This window comes from Vipera ursinii, assembly GCF_947247035.1.
Source record: "Vipera ursinii genome assembly, chromosome: W".
In the NCBI taxonomy this organism is placed as follows: Eukaryota; Metazoa; Chordata; class Lepidosauria; order Squamata; family Viperidae; genus Vipera; species Vipera ursinii.
Genome location: NC_139522.1, coordinates 2,525,870 through 2,546,308, shown reverse-complemented (window position 1 = coordinate 2,546,308; position 20,439 = coordinate 2,525,870). Strand labels below are relative to the sequence as shown.

At 42.2% G+C, this 20,439-nt stretch overlaps 1 protein-coding gene across 1 annotated transcript in view; it reads left to right on the top strand.

The window, feature by feature from the left end:
- Nucleotides 1–3,555: 3,555 nt before the first annotated feature.
- LOC310648208 (importin subunit beta-1-like) overlaps nucleotides 3,556–20,439 on the top strand; it is a gene marked incomplete at its 3' end in the record, with an annotated part of 72,089 nt that continues 55,205 nt past the window's right edge. The window contains exons 1-6 of the mRNA XM_083375957.1: nucleotides 3,556–3,632; nucleotides 3,987–4,048; nucleotides 5,388–5,446; nucleotides 16,798–16,980; nucleotides 17,319–17,519; nucleotides 18,288–18,440. Of these exons, the coding sequence (XP_083232083.1) occupies nucleotides 4,009–4,048; nucleotides 5,388–5,446; nucleotides 16,798–16,980; nucleotides 17,319–17,519; nucleotides 18,288–18,440 (636 nt within the window). The 5' untranslated portion in view covers nucleotides 3,556–3,632; nucleotides 3,987–4,008. The remainder of the gene's footprint in view (nucleotides 3,633–3,986; nucleotides 4,049–5,387; nucleotides 5,447–16,797; nucleotides 16,981–17,318; nucleotides 17,520–18,287; nucleotides 18,441–20,439) is intronic.

Sequence of the window (20,439 nt, the reverse complement as noted above, 5' to 3'; positions counted from 1 at the left end):
TATGAGGACATCATTGAAATAGGGGAATACCCCTGGAATGCCCTTGAGCGTGTGCTCCATAACTCCCTGGAAAAGCCCTGGGGCTACACTCACCCCGAACTGTAGGCGCTTAACCTTCAAGGCCCCCCTATGGGTGACAATAGTCTGGGCTACCGCCGTGGCCTCATCAACAGGCAGTTGCTGGTAGGCTTGCGCCAAATCTAATTTGGCAAACACACGACCTCCTTGCACTGACGCCAAAATATGGCTGACTACTGGCACCGGATATGCGTGTTGTTGAAGTGCCCTATTGATGGTGCACTTATAATCAGCGCATATGTGTACCTCTCCGTTGGCCTTAAGTGGCGTTACTATAGGGGTCTCCCACACCCCACTGTCTACGGGCTGCAATACCCCTTGTCTCACCAGCTTGTCCAGCTCTGCGTTGATTTTGGGTTTTAGGGCGAAAGGCACTCTACGAGGCTTGATCCATATTGGGGTTACCATAGGATCAAGCTTGAGGGCGAGCGGAGGACCCTTGTACTCCCCTAGATTTGAGCTGAAGACATCAGCGAACTCTTGGCAGAATGAAAACAGGTCTGCCCCTTGTGTCCTATGAATGCCGGTCACTTTAATGCCCAATGCATCAAACCAATCGAGGCCTAAGAGCCTTGTGCGTTGGCCTTCCACCACTACATCTAGTGGACCCTGAAAACCCTTGAATTGCACCAGAAGTGTGGCTTCGCCTTTGACTGCCACCCGGGAGTTTTGGAAGTCTGTGAGCAGTAAATTAGACAGCCGGAGTTTGGCCCGTCTGTCGCTGCGATTGCAAATATGCCTGAAAGTTCCTTCGGAAATGATGAACAAGGCTGAGCCTGTGTCCAGTTCCATGTTGCCCCGGTACCTCTCTTGAATGTGTCTTCTCGTGGACCGTCCCTCTGGCAACATTGGCAGACAGCGGCAATGTGGCCTGGTTTGCCACATGCCTGTCACGATGCTGTTCAGAAACAGCATTCTGAGAGGCGATGGCGGCCTCCGCAGCCCATGCATCTATGGAAAGGAACTACCTTCTCAGCTGGCCGCGGTCTCTTCTCCGGTTGCTTCCGTAGGTGGTCGACTTCGTAGTCCGAATCGGTGTCTTCCGTATGCTCGGTGTCCTTGTGGTTGATGGTTTCTGTGCTGGGCGTGCTTTTGGAGGGCTGTAGCGCTTTAACAGCCCTTCCAGCTGCTTCATCAGCCATGACCTCCTTCAAGGCCTCCTGTAGTGACAGAGTCTCCTTTGCAAAGTTTTTTTTGCTGGAGCTCTCGATTTCTTAATCCACAGACTAAACGATCCCTCAGTCTTTCCTCCAAGTCCACGAAATTGCAAAGCTGAGACGCTTGCCGAAGAGCAGCTATGAATTCCGTTGCAGATTTTTTTTAAAATTCCATTTATATCCCGCCCTTCTCCGAAGACTCAGGGCGGCTTACAAGCTTAGCAGTAGCCTTCATTCTATGTATATGCCTGCTTATTAGGGCTTTCACACACACCCCAAGCGGCATTATTACAAAGTCAGCTTAATTGCCCCCAACAATCTGGGTCCTCATTTTACCTACCTGGGAAGGATGGAAGGCTGAGTCAACCTTGAGCCTGGTGGGATGCGAACCTGCACTAATTGCAGGCAGCTGGTGTTACTTAAGGAGGCATTAGCCCACTGCTCCACCAAGGCTCTTTATTTGCCGGGCTGTTGCTCCCGCTGCTCAAATATGTGCCTTTACGCTATGAAAGATAATTTGGGCTCAAAGTGGTCCCAGAGCTTTTTCTTCAGATCCGCGTAGGTGACCGACTCGAGCGGCGCAGGGGCAACCAGGTTCTCGGCAATGTTGAAGGTGGCGGGACCGCACACGCAAAGGAGTGTCATGGCCTTCAGTCCGTCTTCACCGACCTAGTTAGCGTGGAGGTAATTTTCGATGTGAGAGATGTGGGAGCTCTATCTCTTGGGGTGCACCATGTCAAATTCTTCGAGTTTTCCAACCTTCACCATGGTGAGTTGCTTCTTGCTCGCAATCCCTTGTGCTGCTGGCTTCTGTGCTGGCCCTAGGACGGATCCTTAGGGTGTGGTGGTCTCCAGCGTGACTTGCTGGCAGACCAAGGGGGGGGGAACGTAGTTCCTGCCAGGCTCTGGTGCTGGCCTCACCCCCTAGTGACTTCAGGCTCTCTTGGTTAAGCAGCACATCCCACCTTCGTTGCCACCGTTATGTTCTTAGTTCAGTTAGGCATTGACGAGGCAGAGTGTTGAAACAGCAAGCATGTTTATTAACTCACAACAGAAGCAGCCCTAGAGGCTGCTGAACAGCTATATATACAGTTCGCCTCTAGGCGGCAACCAATAGGTTTAAAGTGAAAGGAATAAAATATTATTCAGAAATTTCTAATGAGTCTAAAGGACATTAGAAGAAGCCACCTGAAAATCCTAAGTAATAACGACTGTCTCTCTATCTCATCTAAAAGTTGACAAGTACAAATGTGACAAGCTGAAAACGCTAGCTAACCTAAACCGCAAGAAAAGGAAATACAGAAATAACTATAGGTGCCGAGCTTTGTTAACAAAAAATTAGATGGTGATAGATAGGATGTGTACAAAGGGGCTTCGTGGAACATGGGAGGGACAGTGGTTTTAGGCGGTCTGGATAGTTTATCGGATGATTAGCGAAGGGGCGTTGAGTGCGATAGGGGAGGGGGGAATCTGTGTCAGAGATAGGATATAAAAATGTGTCAAACAGCTCTGTAAGGTGTAACTGACCTCCTGTGTGGGTTTCAGTTCACCAAGCCTTTGCAAACGCTTCTTTTTAAATAAAAACTGTTACTGGAATTCCAAGTGAGTTTGTTTGTTTGGGATATTGAGCCACAAACAAAAGTAACAGTTTCTCTCCCCAAACATAATTATCAGCTTGGAGACAGTCTGGGTTGCAGTAACAGAAACTGTTAAGCAATCCTACACTTAAATACTGCAGTTTAAGGTCACACATTAATCAAGTGATATCAACAGTTGAGGCCAATACATTACAACTGCACTATTACTTTCCCAGTCCCCTAGTCTATGGTCTCTATAGTTTCCTATTTTCATGGCCTTCATAAATGATATGGAGATCTTGTCTTCTCTGCTTTTCCTCCTGGGTTCGGTTTCTCCGTCGGGTAACAAACTCGCCACGTCATGTTACGTGTTGCGACTTATCGCGACTCTTTTTGCATTGCTGGCAATGGGGTGGGCGCAGCTTCAGTATGATGAAACCGGCCCGCGGGCCGGCAGTTTAACACCCCATGCAAACTATGTATGCTCAAAACTAACTCCTATTACCTTGATTGATCTTTTCCCTAGTACTGGTATAAGGGCATATGATTGCTATCTTAATTAAGTGCACATCTTATTTAAATACAAAGTTTTTGAAACCATGCGGTCCTTTCGACCTGTCAGCCTCATGACGTACGAGCCGCAGCGGCCAACCAGCGTGGAAAGGAGGGGACAGTGGGCGTTGGCCGGTTGAAAAGGAGCGGTGGAGGTATTTCGTGCGCCTTGGCAGGAAGTGGAGTGCGTGAGCACGGTGCATACGCATGAATGCTACGTGCTTGAAGGCGGACTAAGGCCTGTCCAGTTAATCCGCCAGAAAATACGGTAGTGAATTAGCGTCCCCTCAGGGCAGTTGTGCGGGAGGCACGCTGTTCTGTATTTTATTTCCCTCCTCCCGTCTGAGTCGCACTCCCTGAATCGTTTAGTTATCGCTCGTTTAGTGGGCGCGCGTCCTTTCCCTACCCCTCCTCCTCTTTCCTGCCGCCACAAGGAGTTGTGTGTGAGGAGGGGGAGGGGAAGTTGTAGGGGAGACTCTAGTAGCTTCCGCCGGGGGTGGGACCTCCTCGCAGCTGAGGGGGAAGTAAAGAGCGCGCGAAGGGAGATACCGGCCGGTTAATTGAGCGGACGGAGAGTGAGGCGGCGGTCACCGACTCCGTTCCCCTCTTTCCTCCTTCCTAGCTTCACCTCGTTGCCCGCCACCATGGAACTCATTACTATCTTGGAGAAGACAGTGTCGCCAGGTAAAGGGGAAAGAGATGCTACAGGCCTTTTCCTTACAGATGTGTTGCTAAGGGAGGAATGGTTGGGGTGAAAGCATCTCTTCCAGGTCGGGAGGAGGTTGGGGGCAGGGAAGGGCATCTAGTTATAGGGCATATGTGGCTCTAGGGAAGGCGTTTGCCGAAGCCGTTGTTCGGGAGGGAATGAAAGATCAAGGGAGAAGGTGTGGAAAGGGGCGAAGGAGGAAACAACGGTCCCTCCCCTTGAGGATTCGGGGCCTTTGGGAGAGTCAGGCCCAGTCTTTGGCCTGGGGGATAAAGGAACCACTGAATGCTTGGTTTGGGCCCCATGCTTGCTGGGAAAGGAGGGGCAAGCGTGAATTTCATCATTTGTGGGGTGGGAGAGACCAAGAATTCCCTAGCTAGGCTGGCAAGGAAGTAGCCTTCGGCGTAAAACTCTTTTTTTAACGCTTACTGTATCGGCCGGGTCAGTTGATGAATGTAATGGTGCACGTGTGTGGAAGAAGGTAGCTTTGGGCATAAGTTAATGGATTCGCTGCATGATACGAGAAGACAGGTTCTTTTTGAGGGTGGGGATAAAGTCGCTTTGCGTGGCATACGGGATAAGGGTTGGGTGGAGATTCCGTAGCATATGACTGTGGGTCAAGTCGTCTCGTACGAGAAATTCTTCCCAGACTGGCTTACATAGGGGATGGAAACTGACGGGAGAATAAGCGATGGCCTCACATCGTGCCAACCATAAGACCAGAGCCTCCATGAGGGTAAAGGTAAGGTGGCAATGAAATGCAGCGCACGCGTTGGGAACGTTAAGGCCCGGTATTTATGTAGGAGGTTTTTCAGGTCCGGTGTACGCCAAAATCGGGCTGAGGTTGACTGATAGGTAATTGTGGGATTTGACAATAGGGCTGGAGACATACTGGTATTTTGACAAATGTTGAGTGTATTTCTTCCCCCAAATCTTTAAAAACTAGATCATTCGTTGTGGATGGAGTGAGGTTGCGGTTATACTGTACTTGCAAAGTCCCCCAAGAAGTGTTTTTCTTCTTGACCCCCCCTCCCAATCTCTGTGTGGATCTGATTGATGGAAAATAAAGTTTGAGTAGAAGCATGTCGCGACGGGGACGGCGGGGGTGGGGGAACTCTCCAAGGGGGTTGAAAACCTTCATATTCAGAATGGAGAGAATTGTTGGGTGTCTTGATTTAAGGAGAAAGAGCGGTTGAATAGCTGGAAAGAGGCAAGAACATTTGGGGGGTTATTGTTGGGTTGATATTGACCTTTGGGGTCCTCACTGACACAACTTGGTGTATTTTTCTCTCCCTCCCCCCCCCCCCTCTTCTGCAGACTGCACCGAGCTTGAAGCGGCTCAGAAGTTCCTGGAACAGGCAGCCATGGAGAACCTGGTAAGGGAAAACACAACAGTTGAGCTGAATTTGGGTGGGGTTTGCGAAAGTGCGATGTTTCCCCTGTGTGAAAAGACACGCATCAGACCAGGCCAAGCCGCCATAGAGGGGCTCAGCCTAACAGAAGCCTCTCTCTCTCTCTCTCTCTCTCTCTCTCTCTCTAGTAGGGGGTGGGCAAGAATGAAGTAGCCAATGGTAAAGCTCTCGGGAGTCACACCATCCAATCGTGGGAGGGAAAATGAAGGAGAGGGACTTGGACTTACCGCGCTGCATGTATGGAGGGAAAGTGGAGAAGATAGATTTGATCTTCTGGGCCAGCCGGCATGTGTAGTGGGTTAAAGGCAAACGACAGGAGGTTGTTTGGAACGGGCTTTTAAACTCCTAACCAGACCTACTAGGTTTTGGCTTTTTCTGCCTCCTTCCCTAGCCTAAAGATTCTCTTGTTCTGCCTGCAAACCCACCGTCCCCCATTTTCTGTACTTTTTCTGCTCTTCCATTTTTGTCCATTTTACCTTCTCTTGTTTTTGTGGTGGTTTACATAGATTTGAATAATTTCTATCTAGGTGTTGCATATGTGTGTGTGTGTATCTTATATGAACATTTTTTTAAACCTGGTTTGAAAACAGACATTGGTTTGCTTCGGTCTCTGAAATACAAATTATTTGTGAAATATTCCATTCATCCCTATGCTGAAAAGGATTGATTTAGAGCAATACTAGTAGCGAAATGAAAGTTCTAAGCATTTCATCTATAGCATAAATACCAGAATAACAAAGTCTAGTGCTTAACAGTGAATGAAGTCAAATCCAGTATATATGAGGGAGCCATGTAGGTAACTGTTATATTTAACTGAGTCAAGGTTACGGTACAGGTAGTCCTTGACTTATGACAATTGAGCCAAAAATTTCCATTGCTAAGCAAGACAGTTAAGTGAGTTTCCCCCCATTTTATGACCTTTTTTGCCACAGTTAAGTGAATCACTGCAGTTAAGTTAGCAACATGGTTAAGTGAATCTGGCTTCCCCATTGACTGCTTGTCAGAAGGTCACAAAAGGTGATCACATGACCTCAGGACTGCAACTGTCATAAATACATGCCAGTTGCCAAGCAACTGAATTTTGATCATGTGACCATGGGGATGCTGCAACAGTAATTAGTGTGAAAAAAGGTCATAAGTCACTGTTCAGTGCCCTTATAACTTTAAACTGTCACTAAAGAAATGGTTGTAAGTCAAGGACTACATTGTAAGGTCTTAAAGGAGAATAGCAATACAAATTGAGTGTAATTGCTTATGATGGTGACCCTTTGCTGTTGATAATTGATTAGTCAATATATGTGCACGTGTATAGAAAAATAGAATATAATAAAATATGTCATAATCTGTTAAACCATGGTGGTGCAGTGGTTAGAATGCAGTACTACAGGCTGCCAGCAGTTCGACAGTTCGATTCTCACCAGCTCAAGGTTCACTCAGCCTTCCATCCTTCTGAGGTCTGTAAAATGAGGACCTAGATTGTTGGGGGCAATATGCTGACTCTGTAAACTGCTTAGAGAGGGCTGTAAAGCACAGTGAAGCGGTATATAAGTCTTATTGCTATTGCTATTCAGGATGAATATTTGTATGGCATTTGTCAGAAGAGAGAATTGCTCAGTGGCCGGTCTTTAATCACATATTCTAGAGATAAGTTTTCAGACTATGGGATTGAGGCTTTACAGCAATCTTCAAGGAAATGTCTTAAGTTTATTTTGTTTCATTGTCAGAGTACATACATTATCAGTAATAGATGTCTTAGTATCTTCGATTTCATACAGGTACTTGGAACATTTTTTCCTTTTTTAATACTTAAATTGCAAGTTGACTTTATATTTTTAAAGGGTGTGGTGCACTTTTTCTGCACTTCAATAGTAAATCTGTGATACAGAAGAATAAAAAATGACAATTGTACATTTTGCTGAACAGCTTATTATTTGCTTTGCTAATGCAATAATCTTTAACAGCATTTTTATACAGTGTGATTGTTCCATCATTAAAAAGCTAAGTCAACATTTTGGAATACTTTCATAAGATATTATTCATACTGCAGGATTCAATCTGGGTTGGTCACTGGGACCAGTGGTTTTATCTTCTGAGCTTTTGGACTCGTGCTGGAGCCCATCTTCAGGGAACTTCTCTCTACCAGAGTGTGCTTTGGGACGTTCTATGTGTGGTATTTAGAAGCCTAGAAACCACAGTTTATCGCAAGGCCACCAACACTCCACACATTCTGAATTTCAACAGCAACCATCCACTGTCACACAAAAAGAGTTGCATCAGAACACTATATGGCAGGGTGAGAACCCACTGTAGTACCCAGTAAGCCAAACAGCTGGAGAGCAGGTACCTACATGAACAATTCACGCAGGATGGGTACCCACAATCATTTGTCACAAGATGTCTGCACAACATGGTGGGGAGAGAAAGGAAAGAAACAAGGTACAAGAGCAGCCACGTGTCACAACCTGCCATACATCAAAAACATTTCGGAAGCTGTAGAACGCATCTTCCGAGATCTGCAAGTGGGCATTGTACACCACCCAGAGGGTACCATACAAATTATGCATTGTAAAGATTGGAGGTGGGAGATACTTTCAATGTAATCTACCGGATCTCTTGCATGGATTGTCCCCGTAACTATGTAGGACCAACGGGGTGGAAGCTAACCACCAGATTGCAAGAACACAAGTGAGCAGTCAGACGAGGAGACCTGAACTCATTGGTAGCCTCACATTGCAGTGAACAAGGACATACATTCAGTTTTGCAGCTACTAAGATTGTTGGACGAGCAGGCACAAAAGCAGCCAGGGAAGTGATTGAAGCCCTGGGAAACAGGCCCCTAGTCAGTCAACAGGAGTGTTGATTTACCACCATCTGATCAAATACTTGGGAGGGCTTGGCCAGCCATCAACACCCAATCAACATCTAAGAAGTCACATACAACAGGCACCATATAAATACCACACATAGAACAGCCCAAAGCACACACACTGGTAGTGAGAAGTTCCCTGAAGATGGGCTCCAGCACAAGTCCAAAAGCTCAGAAGACGAAACCTCTGGTCCTGGTGACCAACCCAGATTGGATCCTGCAACATCATCCTGGGACACATATTTGCCTTTATTTGTTGTTATTCATACTGTTCTATGGTTGGTAGGTAGGGTTCTTTTTACAGTTAGATTATTCTGTTTTGGAGAATCTTTATCATCAATACACTTTACTGTTTTGATAATGTGTTACTAGTCAAATTTGAAGTCCATTTTACTGTGTGAAATACATCTCTCTTTGAAGATCTCACATTTTCAATGGAAGAACAGTGAGTTGACACTGAAGACTCATTCCTCAGACTCCCCCCAAATGTTCAGAAAGATGCAAAGCATCTACAGACTCCTAAGGGATTAGCATCATATTTTGAAAAAGGGATTCCATTTGTATACAATCCTCCTTTTAGAAGATGTATCCTAGTATCTCATTTTATCTTTATAGTAACTTTGAAATAGATTGGACTGGGGACAATGGATGGGCCTAGGTCAGGTAGAGAGCTTTGTGGCTGAACTGCGATTTGAAATGTGATTTCCACTGTTCAGCCCCAACAGCAACTGCACAATGTATCTGCATTTTCTCAAACCTATGCCCTCTATATGTCCCAAACCAGGGGTCCCCAACCCCTGGGCCATGGACTAGTACCGGGCCATGGCATGCCAGCAGCCGGTCCTCACAAACGAGCAAAGCCCCATCTGTGAGATGCAGGCAGCACACAAAACCAGGCACCCTCCAGTCCATGAAAAAACCTCATGGCACCGGTCCCTGGTGCCCAAAATGTTGGGGACCTCTGTCCTAGACAACAGTTCTCATCTCTGGCCATCAGGGCCAATACATTCTAAGAGGCCTAAAACGTAAAAATACATTCAAATACATACGTTTTTAAATTAAGAATCAACCTTGACCAGAAAATAGAAAAAAACAATACTGGTTGATATTATAACATGTCTTGGCCTTAGAGATTCTTTGATAATTTATATGTTCTTAAAATGGACTGTGGTAATAAAGATTTCTGCTGAACAGTATTTTGTAAACTAAATGCTGAAATACTGATTATTTTATCAGTGAGTGTTCCACATATTATGCTTATTCTACTTTTCTTTACGCTGTCTCTTGCGATTAATAACCATGTATGAGGTTTGGGCTATAGAAAATAATTGGGAATAGATAAGCATCCATTTCACCCATTTCTTTGGCAGATATTAATTCCAGAATATGTTTTGACATGTTAAGGTATAATTCTCACTTTTGACCCTTGGTAGCAGAATAGTTTTGAAATCTGCAAAAAAATGTAACATTTATTTACTCTCTGCATAACAGACTGGTAAATTAAGGTTTGGGGATCTTGACAAGTTGCTTACCCCTTGTGGCTTGTCACTTACCATCATAAGAAAGAGATAAACTTTATAGTTACATTCCTTGCCCCTTAATCCAGACTTACGTACATGTTCAAAGATAATATTTACAAAGTACATTATGATTGGACAGGAAAATGTATCAGGTGCAGCAATTAGAAAATTAAATCTGCTACCTCTATGCTGTAAAGCTTTGAAGTGCACCCCTGATAAACTATCAAATACTTTTATATTTTTCTATACAAATTCTCTTTTCCCCATGCTTTTTATATCCATGCATTGGTCAGCTTGGGGAAAAAGAAGAGACAGAATAAGTAGTCCTGCAACTTGCATGATCTAAATGGTATCTTGCCTACTTTATTCTTGTGCCATTCTGACTATAGAGGATGATAGAACGGCAAAATATAAGAATAATATTCTGGACTTTATAAGGTAGTATGAAGAAAGCGATCTGAATGATATGAAGTTCATAGCATGATCAGTGAAAGAATTGAGAGACTAGTTTATATTTTTTGTGAATGAGTCCTGGGAAAAGAGTTCTGTGTTGAGAAAAGCTGAAGAAATGGTTAAACATTCCCAGAAAGCAATATATTGAATCTGAGGAAACATCCAAGGGTAGTTTATGATATGGCAATGGAAATCCTGCTTTACAAACAAGTAAACATTTTTATTAGGCAGTCAGGAGCTTGAAAAATCCCCACAACCATCTATTTATTAAATATATCAGTCTTTCATACAGTAGTGTTTCAAATTTAATGAAACGTTTTCATCTTACTGTAGTGTCTACTTCAGGGGTCTTCAAACTTGGCCCTTTTATGACTTGTGGACTTCAACTCCCAGAATTCCTCAGCCAGGCAAGCTGGCTGAGGAATTCTGGGAGCTGAAGTCCACAGGTCATAAAAGGGCCAAGTTTGAAGACCCCTGGTCTACGTCCATCAAAAGTTAATGGATATGGCTTAAGCATCTTAGTTTGTGCCTTTGTGACTGTTTAACCATGTCATTCTTTTCCACGCTTTATATTTCTTAATTGATTTTGATAATTTGCTAAATTTGGATTTTGAGTAAGTTTTATTAATACAGGGAGTGCAGAATTATTAGGCAAATGAGTATTTTGACCACATCATCCTCTTTATGCATGTTGTCTTACTCCAAGCTGTATAGGCTCGAAAGCCTACTACCAATTAACCATATTAGGTGATGTGCATCTCTGTAATGAGAAGGGGTGCGGTCTAATGACATCAACACCCTGTATCAGGTGTGCATAATTATTAGGCAACTTCCTTTCCTTTGGCAAAATGGGTCAAAAGAAGGACTTGACAGGCTCAGAAAAGTCAAAAATAGTGAGATATCTTGCAGAGGGATGCAGCACTCTTAAAATTGCAAAGCTTCTGAAGCGTGATCATCGAACAATCAAGCGTTTCATTCAAAATAGTCAACAGGGTCACAAGCGTGTGGAGAAACCAAGGCGCAAAATAACTGCCCATGAACTGAGAAAAGTCAAGCGTGCAGCTGCCAAGATGCCACTTGCCACCAGTTTGGCCATATTTCAGAGCTGCAACATCACTGGAGTGCCCAAAAGCACAAGGTGTGCAATACTCAGAGACATGGCCAAGGTAAGAAAGGCTGAAAGACGACCACCACTGAACAAGACACACAAGCTGAAACGTCAAGACTGGGCCAAGAAATATCTCAAGACTGATTTTTCTAAGGTTTTATGGACTGATGAAATGAGAGTGAGTCTTGATGGGCCAGATGGATGGGCCCGTGGCTGGATTGGTAAAGGGCAGAGAGCTCCAGTCCGACTCAGACGCCAGCAAGGTGGAGGTGGAGTACTGGTTTGGGCTGGTATCATCAAAGATGAGCTTGTGGGGCCTTTTCGGGTTGAGGATGGAGTCAAGCTCAACTCCCAGTCCTACTGCCAGTTTCTGGAAGACACCTTCTTCAAGCAGTGGTACAGGAAGAAGTCTGCATCCTTCAAGAAAAACATGATTTTCATGCAGGACAATGCTCCATCACACGCGTCCAAGTACTCCACAGCGTGGCTGGCAAGAAAGGGTATAAAAGAAGGAAATCTAATGACATGGCCTCCTTGTTCACCTGATCTGAACCCCATTGAGAACCTGTGGTCCATCATCAAATGTGAGATTTACAAGGAGGGAAAACAGTACACCTCTCTGAACAGTGTCTGGGAGGCTGTGGTTGCTGCTGCACGCAATGTTGATGGTGAACAGATCAAAACACTGACAGAATCCATGGATGGCAGGCTTTTGAGTGTCCTTGCAAAGAAAGGTGGCTATATTGGTCACTGATTTGTTTTTGTTATGTTTTTGAATGTCAGAAATGTATATTTGTGAATGTTGAGATGTTATATTGGTTTCACTGGTAAAAATAAATAATTGAAATGGGTATATATTTGTTTTTTGTTAAGTTGCCTAATAATTATGCACAGTAATAGTCACCTGCACACACAGATATCCCCCTAAAATAGCTATAACTAAAAACAAACTAAAAACTACTTCCAAAAATATTCAGCTTTGATATTAATGAGTTTTTTGGGTTCATTGAGAACATGGTTGTTGTTCAATAATAAAATTAATCCTCAAAAATACAACTTGCCTAATAATTCTGCACTCCCTGTACACTACATTTCCTTTTCACCCCATTACCCTTTCTGCAACCATTGGTGGTGACCTTTACTTGATGGCCAGCATAGCCCAGGAAAGAGTGTTTTTTAATCTATATAATGCTTTTAGTACTGTAGCAAATTGCTTCAGGACCAGACCTGGGCATTTTATGGCCCCCTGGCCACATCTGGCCCTTTGGCTGTCCCTGTTCAGCCCGTGTGAAGTCAATTGGAAATTAGAAATCAAATGTAAGTAAGTGTACGTCATGCACTGGATTGCTTTTATTTTGAAGGCGACTGCTATTTTTTCAATTTACATATGTGTGTGTGTGCCTATACACCTTCACAGCCCTATTGGTTTCTCATGTGCCCCCTTGGGAAAATTAATTGCCCACCCTTGTTCTGGATGCTTGTTGATATATTTGGTTAGATTTTTGAAGTCTCGTCCTAGCTAAAAGTGGTGTAGTTTGTTCATTGCAATAACTGAAAGATCATTTGGTGATCATACTGAATTTATCATACTGAATTTATTTATTAGGTCATTTTTGCACATACACAACTTATTTCACATAATTTCTCAAAATAACTGCTGTAAGAACTGCTAGTAACTTCTAGTCCTTTAATTTCCCCCCACACACACACACACCATTTTTTTTATAGCAAAGCAAAGTTTTAAGTATCTTATTTCTTCTGTCCAGCAGTCAGATCAGTGTTATATATTCTATAGTCCTATTTTTCTGCTAGCCATAAAAGTCTATATTCAGGTTCTATCAGACTAAGGTAAAGGAGTCCCTGCAGATTTTACTTGGCTAGCTGTAGCCAAATTTAGGGGGTGGTGCTAATCTCTGTTTCAAGACCACTGAGTTAGCACTGTCCGAAGATATTTCCACGGTCATGTGGCCAGCATGATGTCACAGAGCACTGTTACCTTCCCACTGAAGTACCTATTTATCTACTCACATTTCATGCTTTTGAACTGCTAGGTTGGCAGGAGCTGGAGAGAGGACAGGAGCTCATCCTGTCACGTGGCGCTTGGGTCTCAAACCCGGGCTGCCAGCTTTCCAACTGACAAACCCAGCATCTTAACCGCTGAGCCATCGTGCTGCCCCATAGCAGAGTACCCACCAAATATTTAAAACTCTTCATAGAAAAACTTCATAAATGTGCTGCGGCTGGTCTATGTTAATGAGCAACAATTTGATATGAAGTCTAAAGTTGAGAGGCAAAAACACGTGCAGTTCAAATTAATTCCTGTACACTATATTAATAAACTAATGTGATTTTTGTTGGCACCCCAGAAATTTTTCCAGAAAATCAAGTATTTCTCACAGAAAAGTATTGCAGGAACACATGTTTTGCTATACACAGGTTTATTCCCTTTCTGTGTATTGGAACACAACAAAAAAAGGGAGGAAAAAAAGCAAATTGGACATAATGTCAAACAAAACTCCAAAAATGGGCCGCACAAAATTATTGGCACCCTTAACTTAATATTTGGTTGCACACCCTTTGGAAAAAATAACTGAAATCAGTCGCTTCCTATAACCATCAATAAGCTTCTTACACCTCTCACCCGGAATTTTGGACCACTCTTCCTTTGCAAACTGTTCCAGGTCTCTCTTATTGGAAGGGCGCCTTTTCCCAACAGCAATTTTAAGATCTCTCCACAGGTGTTCAATGGGATTCAGATCTGGACTCATTGCTGGCCACTTCAGAACTCTCCAGTGCTTTCTTGCCATCCATTTCTGGGTGCTTTTTGACGTATGTTTGGGGTCATTGTCCTGCTGGAAGACCCAAGATCTCGGACGCAAACCCAGCTTTCTGGCATTGGGCTCTACAGTGCGACCCAAAATCCTTTGGTAATCCTCAGATTTCATGATGCCTTGCACACATTCAAGGCACCCAGTGCCAGAGGCAGCAAAACAACCCCAAAACATCATTGAACCTCCACCATATTTCACTGTAGGTACTGTGTTCTTTTCTTTGTAGGCCTCATTTTGTTTTCGGTAAACAGTAGAATGATGTGCTTTACCAAAAAGCTCTATCTTGGTCTCATCTGTCCACAAGACATTTTCCCAGAAGGATTTTGGCTTACTCGAGTACATTTTGGCAAACTGTAATCTTGCTTTTTTATGTCTCTGTGTCAGCAGTGGGATCCTCCTGGGTCTCCTGCCATAGCGTTTCATTTCATTTAAATGTTGACGGATAGTTCACTCTGACACTGATGCTCCCTGAGCCTGCAGGACAGCTTGCAATCCTTTGGAAATTGTTTAGGGCCGCTTATCCACCATCCGGACTATCCTGCATTGCAAACTTTCATCAATTTTTCTCTTCCGTCCACGACCAGGGAGATTCGCTATAGTGCAATGGGTTGCAAACTTCTTGATAATGTTGCGCACTGTGGACAAAGGCAAATCTAGATCTCTGGAGATGGACTTGTAACCTTGAGATTGGTGATATTTGTCCACAGTTTTGGTTCTCAAGTCCTCAGACAGTTCTCTTCTCCTCTTTCTGTTGTCCATGCTTAGTGTGGCACACACAGACACACAATACAAAGTCTAAGTGAACTTCTCTCCTTTTTATCTGCTTTCAGGTGTGATTTTTATATTGCCCACACCTGTTACTTGCCCCAGGTGAGTTTCAAGGAGCATTACATGCTTGAAACAATCTTGTTTACCCACAATTTTGAAAGGGTGCCAATAATTTTGTCCGGCTCATTTTTGGAGTTTTGTTTGACATTATGTCCAATTTGCTTTTTTTCCTCCCTTTTTTGTTGTGTTCCAATACACACAAAGGGAATAAACCTGTGTATAGCAAAACATGTGTTCCTGCAATACTTTTCTGTGAGAAATACTTGATTTTTTTGAAAAATTTCTGGGGTGCCAACAATTTCGGCCATGACTGTATATACATCATCTGACTAGTCAGATAAAGTAAATATACTACCAATACAGGAAGGCAACATATCCAAAACCAAGGTTTCTCTGATGCCTCCTAATTTGATATAGCTAATTAAAATCTTTATATTTCACAATGTTTGCAAACAGTGATGATCATTTGTTAACATGGAAAACAATTTGGCATTGCTGGAAAATTGGTCAAAAATTTGGAAACTGCAGTTCAATGTTTCTAAACGAAAGATCATGCATTTGGGGGAAAAAGAATCCTCTGGCAGGGTACATTATTAGGGAGGGGGTTTAGTGTTAGACAGAACAACAGAAGAAAAGGATTTAGCTGTGCTCATAGCAGATAACTGCAAAATGAGTAAACAGTGTGTCCAGGCAGCTGTGAAGGAAACAAAATTCTAGGATGCATCACTAGCAGGATCACCAGCAGGAAAAAGGAGTCCTAATTCTGTTATATAGGGCTTTAGCCAGAGCCCATTTGGAATTCTGTGTCCAGTTCTGGAGACTTCACTTGATACCAATGAAGGAAAGAATATTTGTAGCTCAGGGTTGAAATGGGGGTGCACCAAGGACCCCTCACTTCATTTGATACTGATAAGATTGAGTGAGTGCAGAGATGGGAAAGTGGGGGACATGACTGAAACCTTTAAATATGTTAAGGATGTGAATAAGGTTTTAGAAGGCAGTATTTTCAATATTAAGCAAAACTCCAGAACATGGTGGCATAACCCCAAACTGACAGGAGGGAAGTTCAAAAGTAGTGTTAGAGTATTACTTCACAGAAAGAGCAGTGTAAGTAGTGGGTCAGTCATCAGTAACTAAGTTTAAACATGCTTGGGATAAACACATGTCCATCATCTGACAATTTTTTTAACAAAAGAATTACAGTAATTAAAAAGAAAAAACTCAGGGCAGACTTGGTGGACCACTCTTTTTCTGCCATCAGTTTTCTATGTTTCAAAATACAATTGATGCATATTACACACACATAAATACCTTTGAGAATTGAATTTAAAGGTCATGTTGGCTGTGTTTGTGGTTGCTATCCATCACTTAAACAGTTGTTTGTACCTCCTATAGTTCCATGTTAACTTTGATGTTTGAATCTTTGAAAACAAGTACAGAATACCTTCCATTCAATTTAAAATGAGATGTAATTCTATAGAAATGAAATATATGAAGAAGACAGAGAGTACTATAATAGAGACCTGAAAGTAGTATTTAAAGATAAGGAATTTAGTGTTGCCTGGTGGTATGTGTGGATGAGGTATGTGTTGCCTGGATCAGAACTGAAAAATGTTTTGAGCTAGATTGTAAAAGATGTATATTTCTGCATTGACCGAAAAGAGAAAGATTTAATGAGTTTTGGTTACTGAAATTTCTTTCTTTACCAGCCTACTTTCCTTGTGGAACTGTCCAGAGTGCTGGCAAACCCAGGAAACAGCCAAGTTGCAAGAGTTGCAGCTGGTTTGCAGATCAAAAACTCTCTGACATCTAAAGATCCTGATGTAAAGACCCAACACCAACAGAGGTGGCTTGCAATTGATGCCAATGCTCGCAGAGAAGTCAAAAATTATGTATGTTAAAACTTAGCATTTTTAGTTCTACTTCCTAGTCCTGCTTATTTATCAGTATGGATGTTTTTCAGTAGTAAATGCATCTACTGGATATCTTTATTTGTATACTTTTTCTTCAATTTACTTTTCCTGTTTGTTCCCAAGCTGAGAAAAGTATCTCTTACAACCTCTAAAGGATGGGAGGTGTTCCTTATTTTAGGAGCGATACAGTTCAATATTATGTTTTTGTTCAACCTCAAAAATCGTACAGGAAGACACAACAGTCCATTGCTTAGTGCTAACAGTATTGCAACTTTGTGATCTTGCTTACTGATACAGTGATCTTCTTATCTTCACAGGTTTTGCAAACCTTGGGTACAGAAAACTACAGGCCCAGCTCAGCATCACAGTGTGTTGCTGGCATCGCCTGTGCAGAGATCCCCGTGAATCAGTGGCCTGAACTTATTCCTCAGCTAGTAGCCAATGTTACAAATCAACACAGCACAGAGCATATGAAAGAATCAACATTGGAAGCCATTGGCTATATTTGTCAGGATATTGTAAGTGTTGCATTCAACATACTGTTCAAATGATACTGCTCTTTCCTCCTGTGCTTGTTATCCTCCTGCTCTCCATGGCCTAGTTTGAAACAAACACTCTACAATGGGCTCAATCCCCAGTTTTGTTAATGGAGTCAGGGAGCAGCGCACAATTGTAATGTTCCTAAACATGTTTAAATTTTTCCCACAAGATTGTAGCTGATTACAAATTGAGTATTGGAGGCTTGATCTGTCAAGCCAACTGGAGTCCTAGCATTTGTTCTCCTGGAGTATAACTATGCATAAGTACTGTTGTTTGAGGGAACAAAGCAAATTAAGTCTTGCAGCTTCAGTCAGGAAGCATGTACAGAACAAGAAAAATAAGCCATCAGTTTTATGCCCAGTTTTTCTATCATTGATTCTACTCTGTGATAAATGCACATTAATTTCATCAGGAATTGCACATCTACCCTTGGAAGAGATTCAAAGATTCTGAAGTATACAGTACTTTGGTAGGTTCCATCTAGCCCACCTATCTCTGTGCTGGAGGCTGGAACAGAGGACTGAATTCAAGTTAGTCCTTGAATTCATCTTTCTGTGCCCAAATAACATGCAAATCACCAGAAAGTAAAATACTCAGTGACTGACATGAGGTGTGGTGATAAACCACCTCTGTTCTACTTGGGAATGCTTGGGTTTCTCAGTTTAGACAACATAGCAGGGTTCTCTTTTGACCCGGTTGTGCATTTCATGGGAATCCAGGCATAGTTTACAGTATTTTTTTTCCAGGATCCAGAACAGCTTCAGGATAAATCCAATGAAATTTTGACTGCCATTATCCAGGGCATGAGGAAAGAAGAGCCAAGTAATAATGTGAAATTAGCGGCTACTAATGCACTCTTGAACTCTTTGGAATTTACCAAAGCAAACTTTGACAAAGAGGTAAGTGGTCACATTTGTGGTATGAGGAAATAAATGGGTTGAAAAGGAAACCAATGGAATAATAATCCATTGTCTGTGATGAGAAGCCATGTACCACATTGAGTTCAGATGGACTCCCATTTTGGTTGAGACTTGGATTTGTATGTGTTTAGAACTTGCTTTGAAAAACTTACTCCTTTTGTATTTATTCAAGTCAGAATAATAAACATGTCTTAATTTTCAGTGACTCAGCTGTGACTACATACAGGATTCTGATAGCATAAGTTATCTTGTATGTCCCTATTTGGAGATCAGTTTAATATATAGGGAATTAAACATTAGGGTATATAGTGTCAGTAATTTGCTTCCTAGGTAATATTTTTTTCTTATACCAAGTTTGTACTTTTGAGTCTTGGAATGTGATATTGGCAGTAGATCATTTCCTGCCATGGAATATGCATAACCTATTCAGTTGGCTTTGTAGCATTTTTCTGATCTATTTCAAGCTACAGCCAATTGTACTATCTTTATGAATAAAATCAATAATATTTGCATGAGTGTCCAATGATCAGTTCATGATAGTGAATCAGTATGTGGCAGGTATCCTAGAATCAATATGGGCATTGTGGGAATATCTAGAGAATAATTTGATGAGGATCCAGCTTCAGTGTTTTCTCTGAAGTGCTGATAACACACTAGATCTTATTTTTTCTCTAATTGGAAGCAATATTAATAGATTAATTAGATTAATTGCTACTTATAAAAGAGTATTCAAAGCTAAAATGAGTATAACAAACAAGACCCAAACATTTTGCATATAAAAAATAAATTTTTCCCAGTTATGGGAGACAGTGGGTCATTCATAAAACTTCTCGAGATTTAAGTAGTACAGTCAATTTCTAATTTATAAATTAGAAGTCTTGCTTTTAAGCATTGATTTCTAAATTCTATCTGCTTATCTTCAAAAAGATACCAAAATGTAAGCCCTACTATAGGTCTCATATATTGATTGTGCTAAAGTCTAATGAAACACTTGTGATCTTTGTAGAGTTTGTACAATTCACCTCTAGGCAAGGTGGGTGGCACATTAATAGCGGATACCTTCTTTGGCAATAAGGGTTTAATTTACTGTGCTGTAAAACCATTCTAAATTTACACATACTGAATGCTATTTAGCACTCCATAAGTAGCTTTTAGTCAATGTTTTAATTGATAATAACATTTTATAACAGAGTTGGAAGGGGACTTGGAGGTCTTCTAGTCCAACTTCCTGCTTAAGCAGGAGACCCTATACCATTTCAAACAAGTGGCTGTCCAATCTCTTCTTAAAAACCTCCAGTGATGGAGCACCCACAACTTCTGAAGGCAAACCGTTCCAATGGTTAATTGTTCTCATTGTCAGGAAATTTCTCCTTAGTTCTAGGTTGCTTCTCTCCTTGATTAGTTTCAATCCATTGCTTCTTGTCCTGCCTTCTGGTGATTTGTAAAATAGGTTGACCCCCTCTTCTTTGTGGCTATGCTATGATTTTGTAACCTAACCCTTAACAGTTTGGGTCTGGTTGTTTGGTTGTTTTTTGGAAACTGCTCTTATTTGAATAACAATTAGATTTGCATGCAAAATGAACTCATTTTTGTCTGCCTCAGAGCCAACTGTGCCCCAACCTCTTAGGACAAATGAAATTTCTTCCAAGCATGGAAAATGTGATTGTTCCAGGCAGAATTGGTGGGATAAGTATTGGAACAATTGGGGAAGGGGGGTGGAATGGTGGAATATGCTGTGCTGAGGCATAGGCATTGTTACTGAAGTAAGGGTGCTGGGAAGTTGGGACAGGTAGATCAACAGTGTGGAGGAAGAGGGAAGAGAGAGCAGTGCTCATCAGCCTTACCCTACTCAACCCATAAATAAGCTCTGGAATTTCTTCAGATTTTGTTCCCTCAAAATCCAGAACAACTGAAATATTTGCTTTTGGTTTGAAACAAACCATAAGTTTGTGCACATTCCTGTTCAGTGAAATGTTCC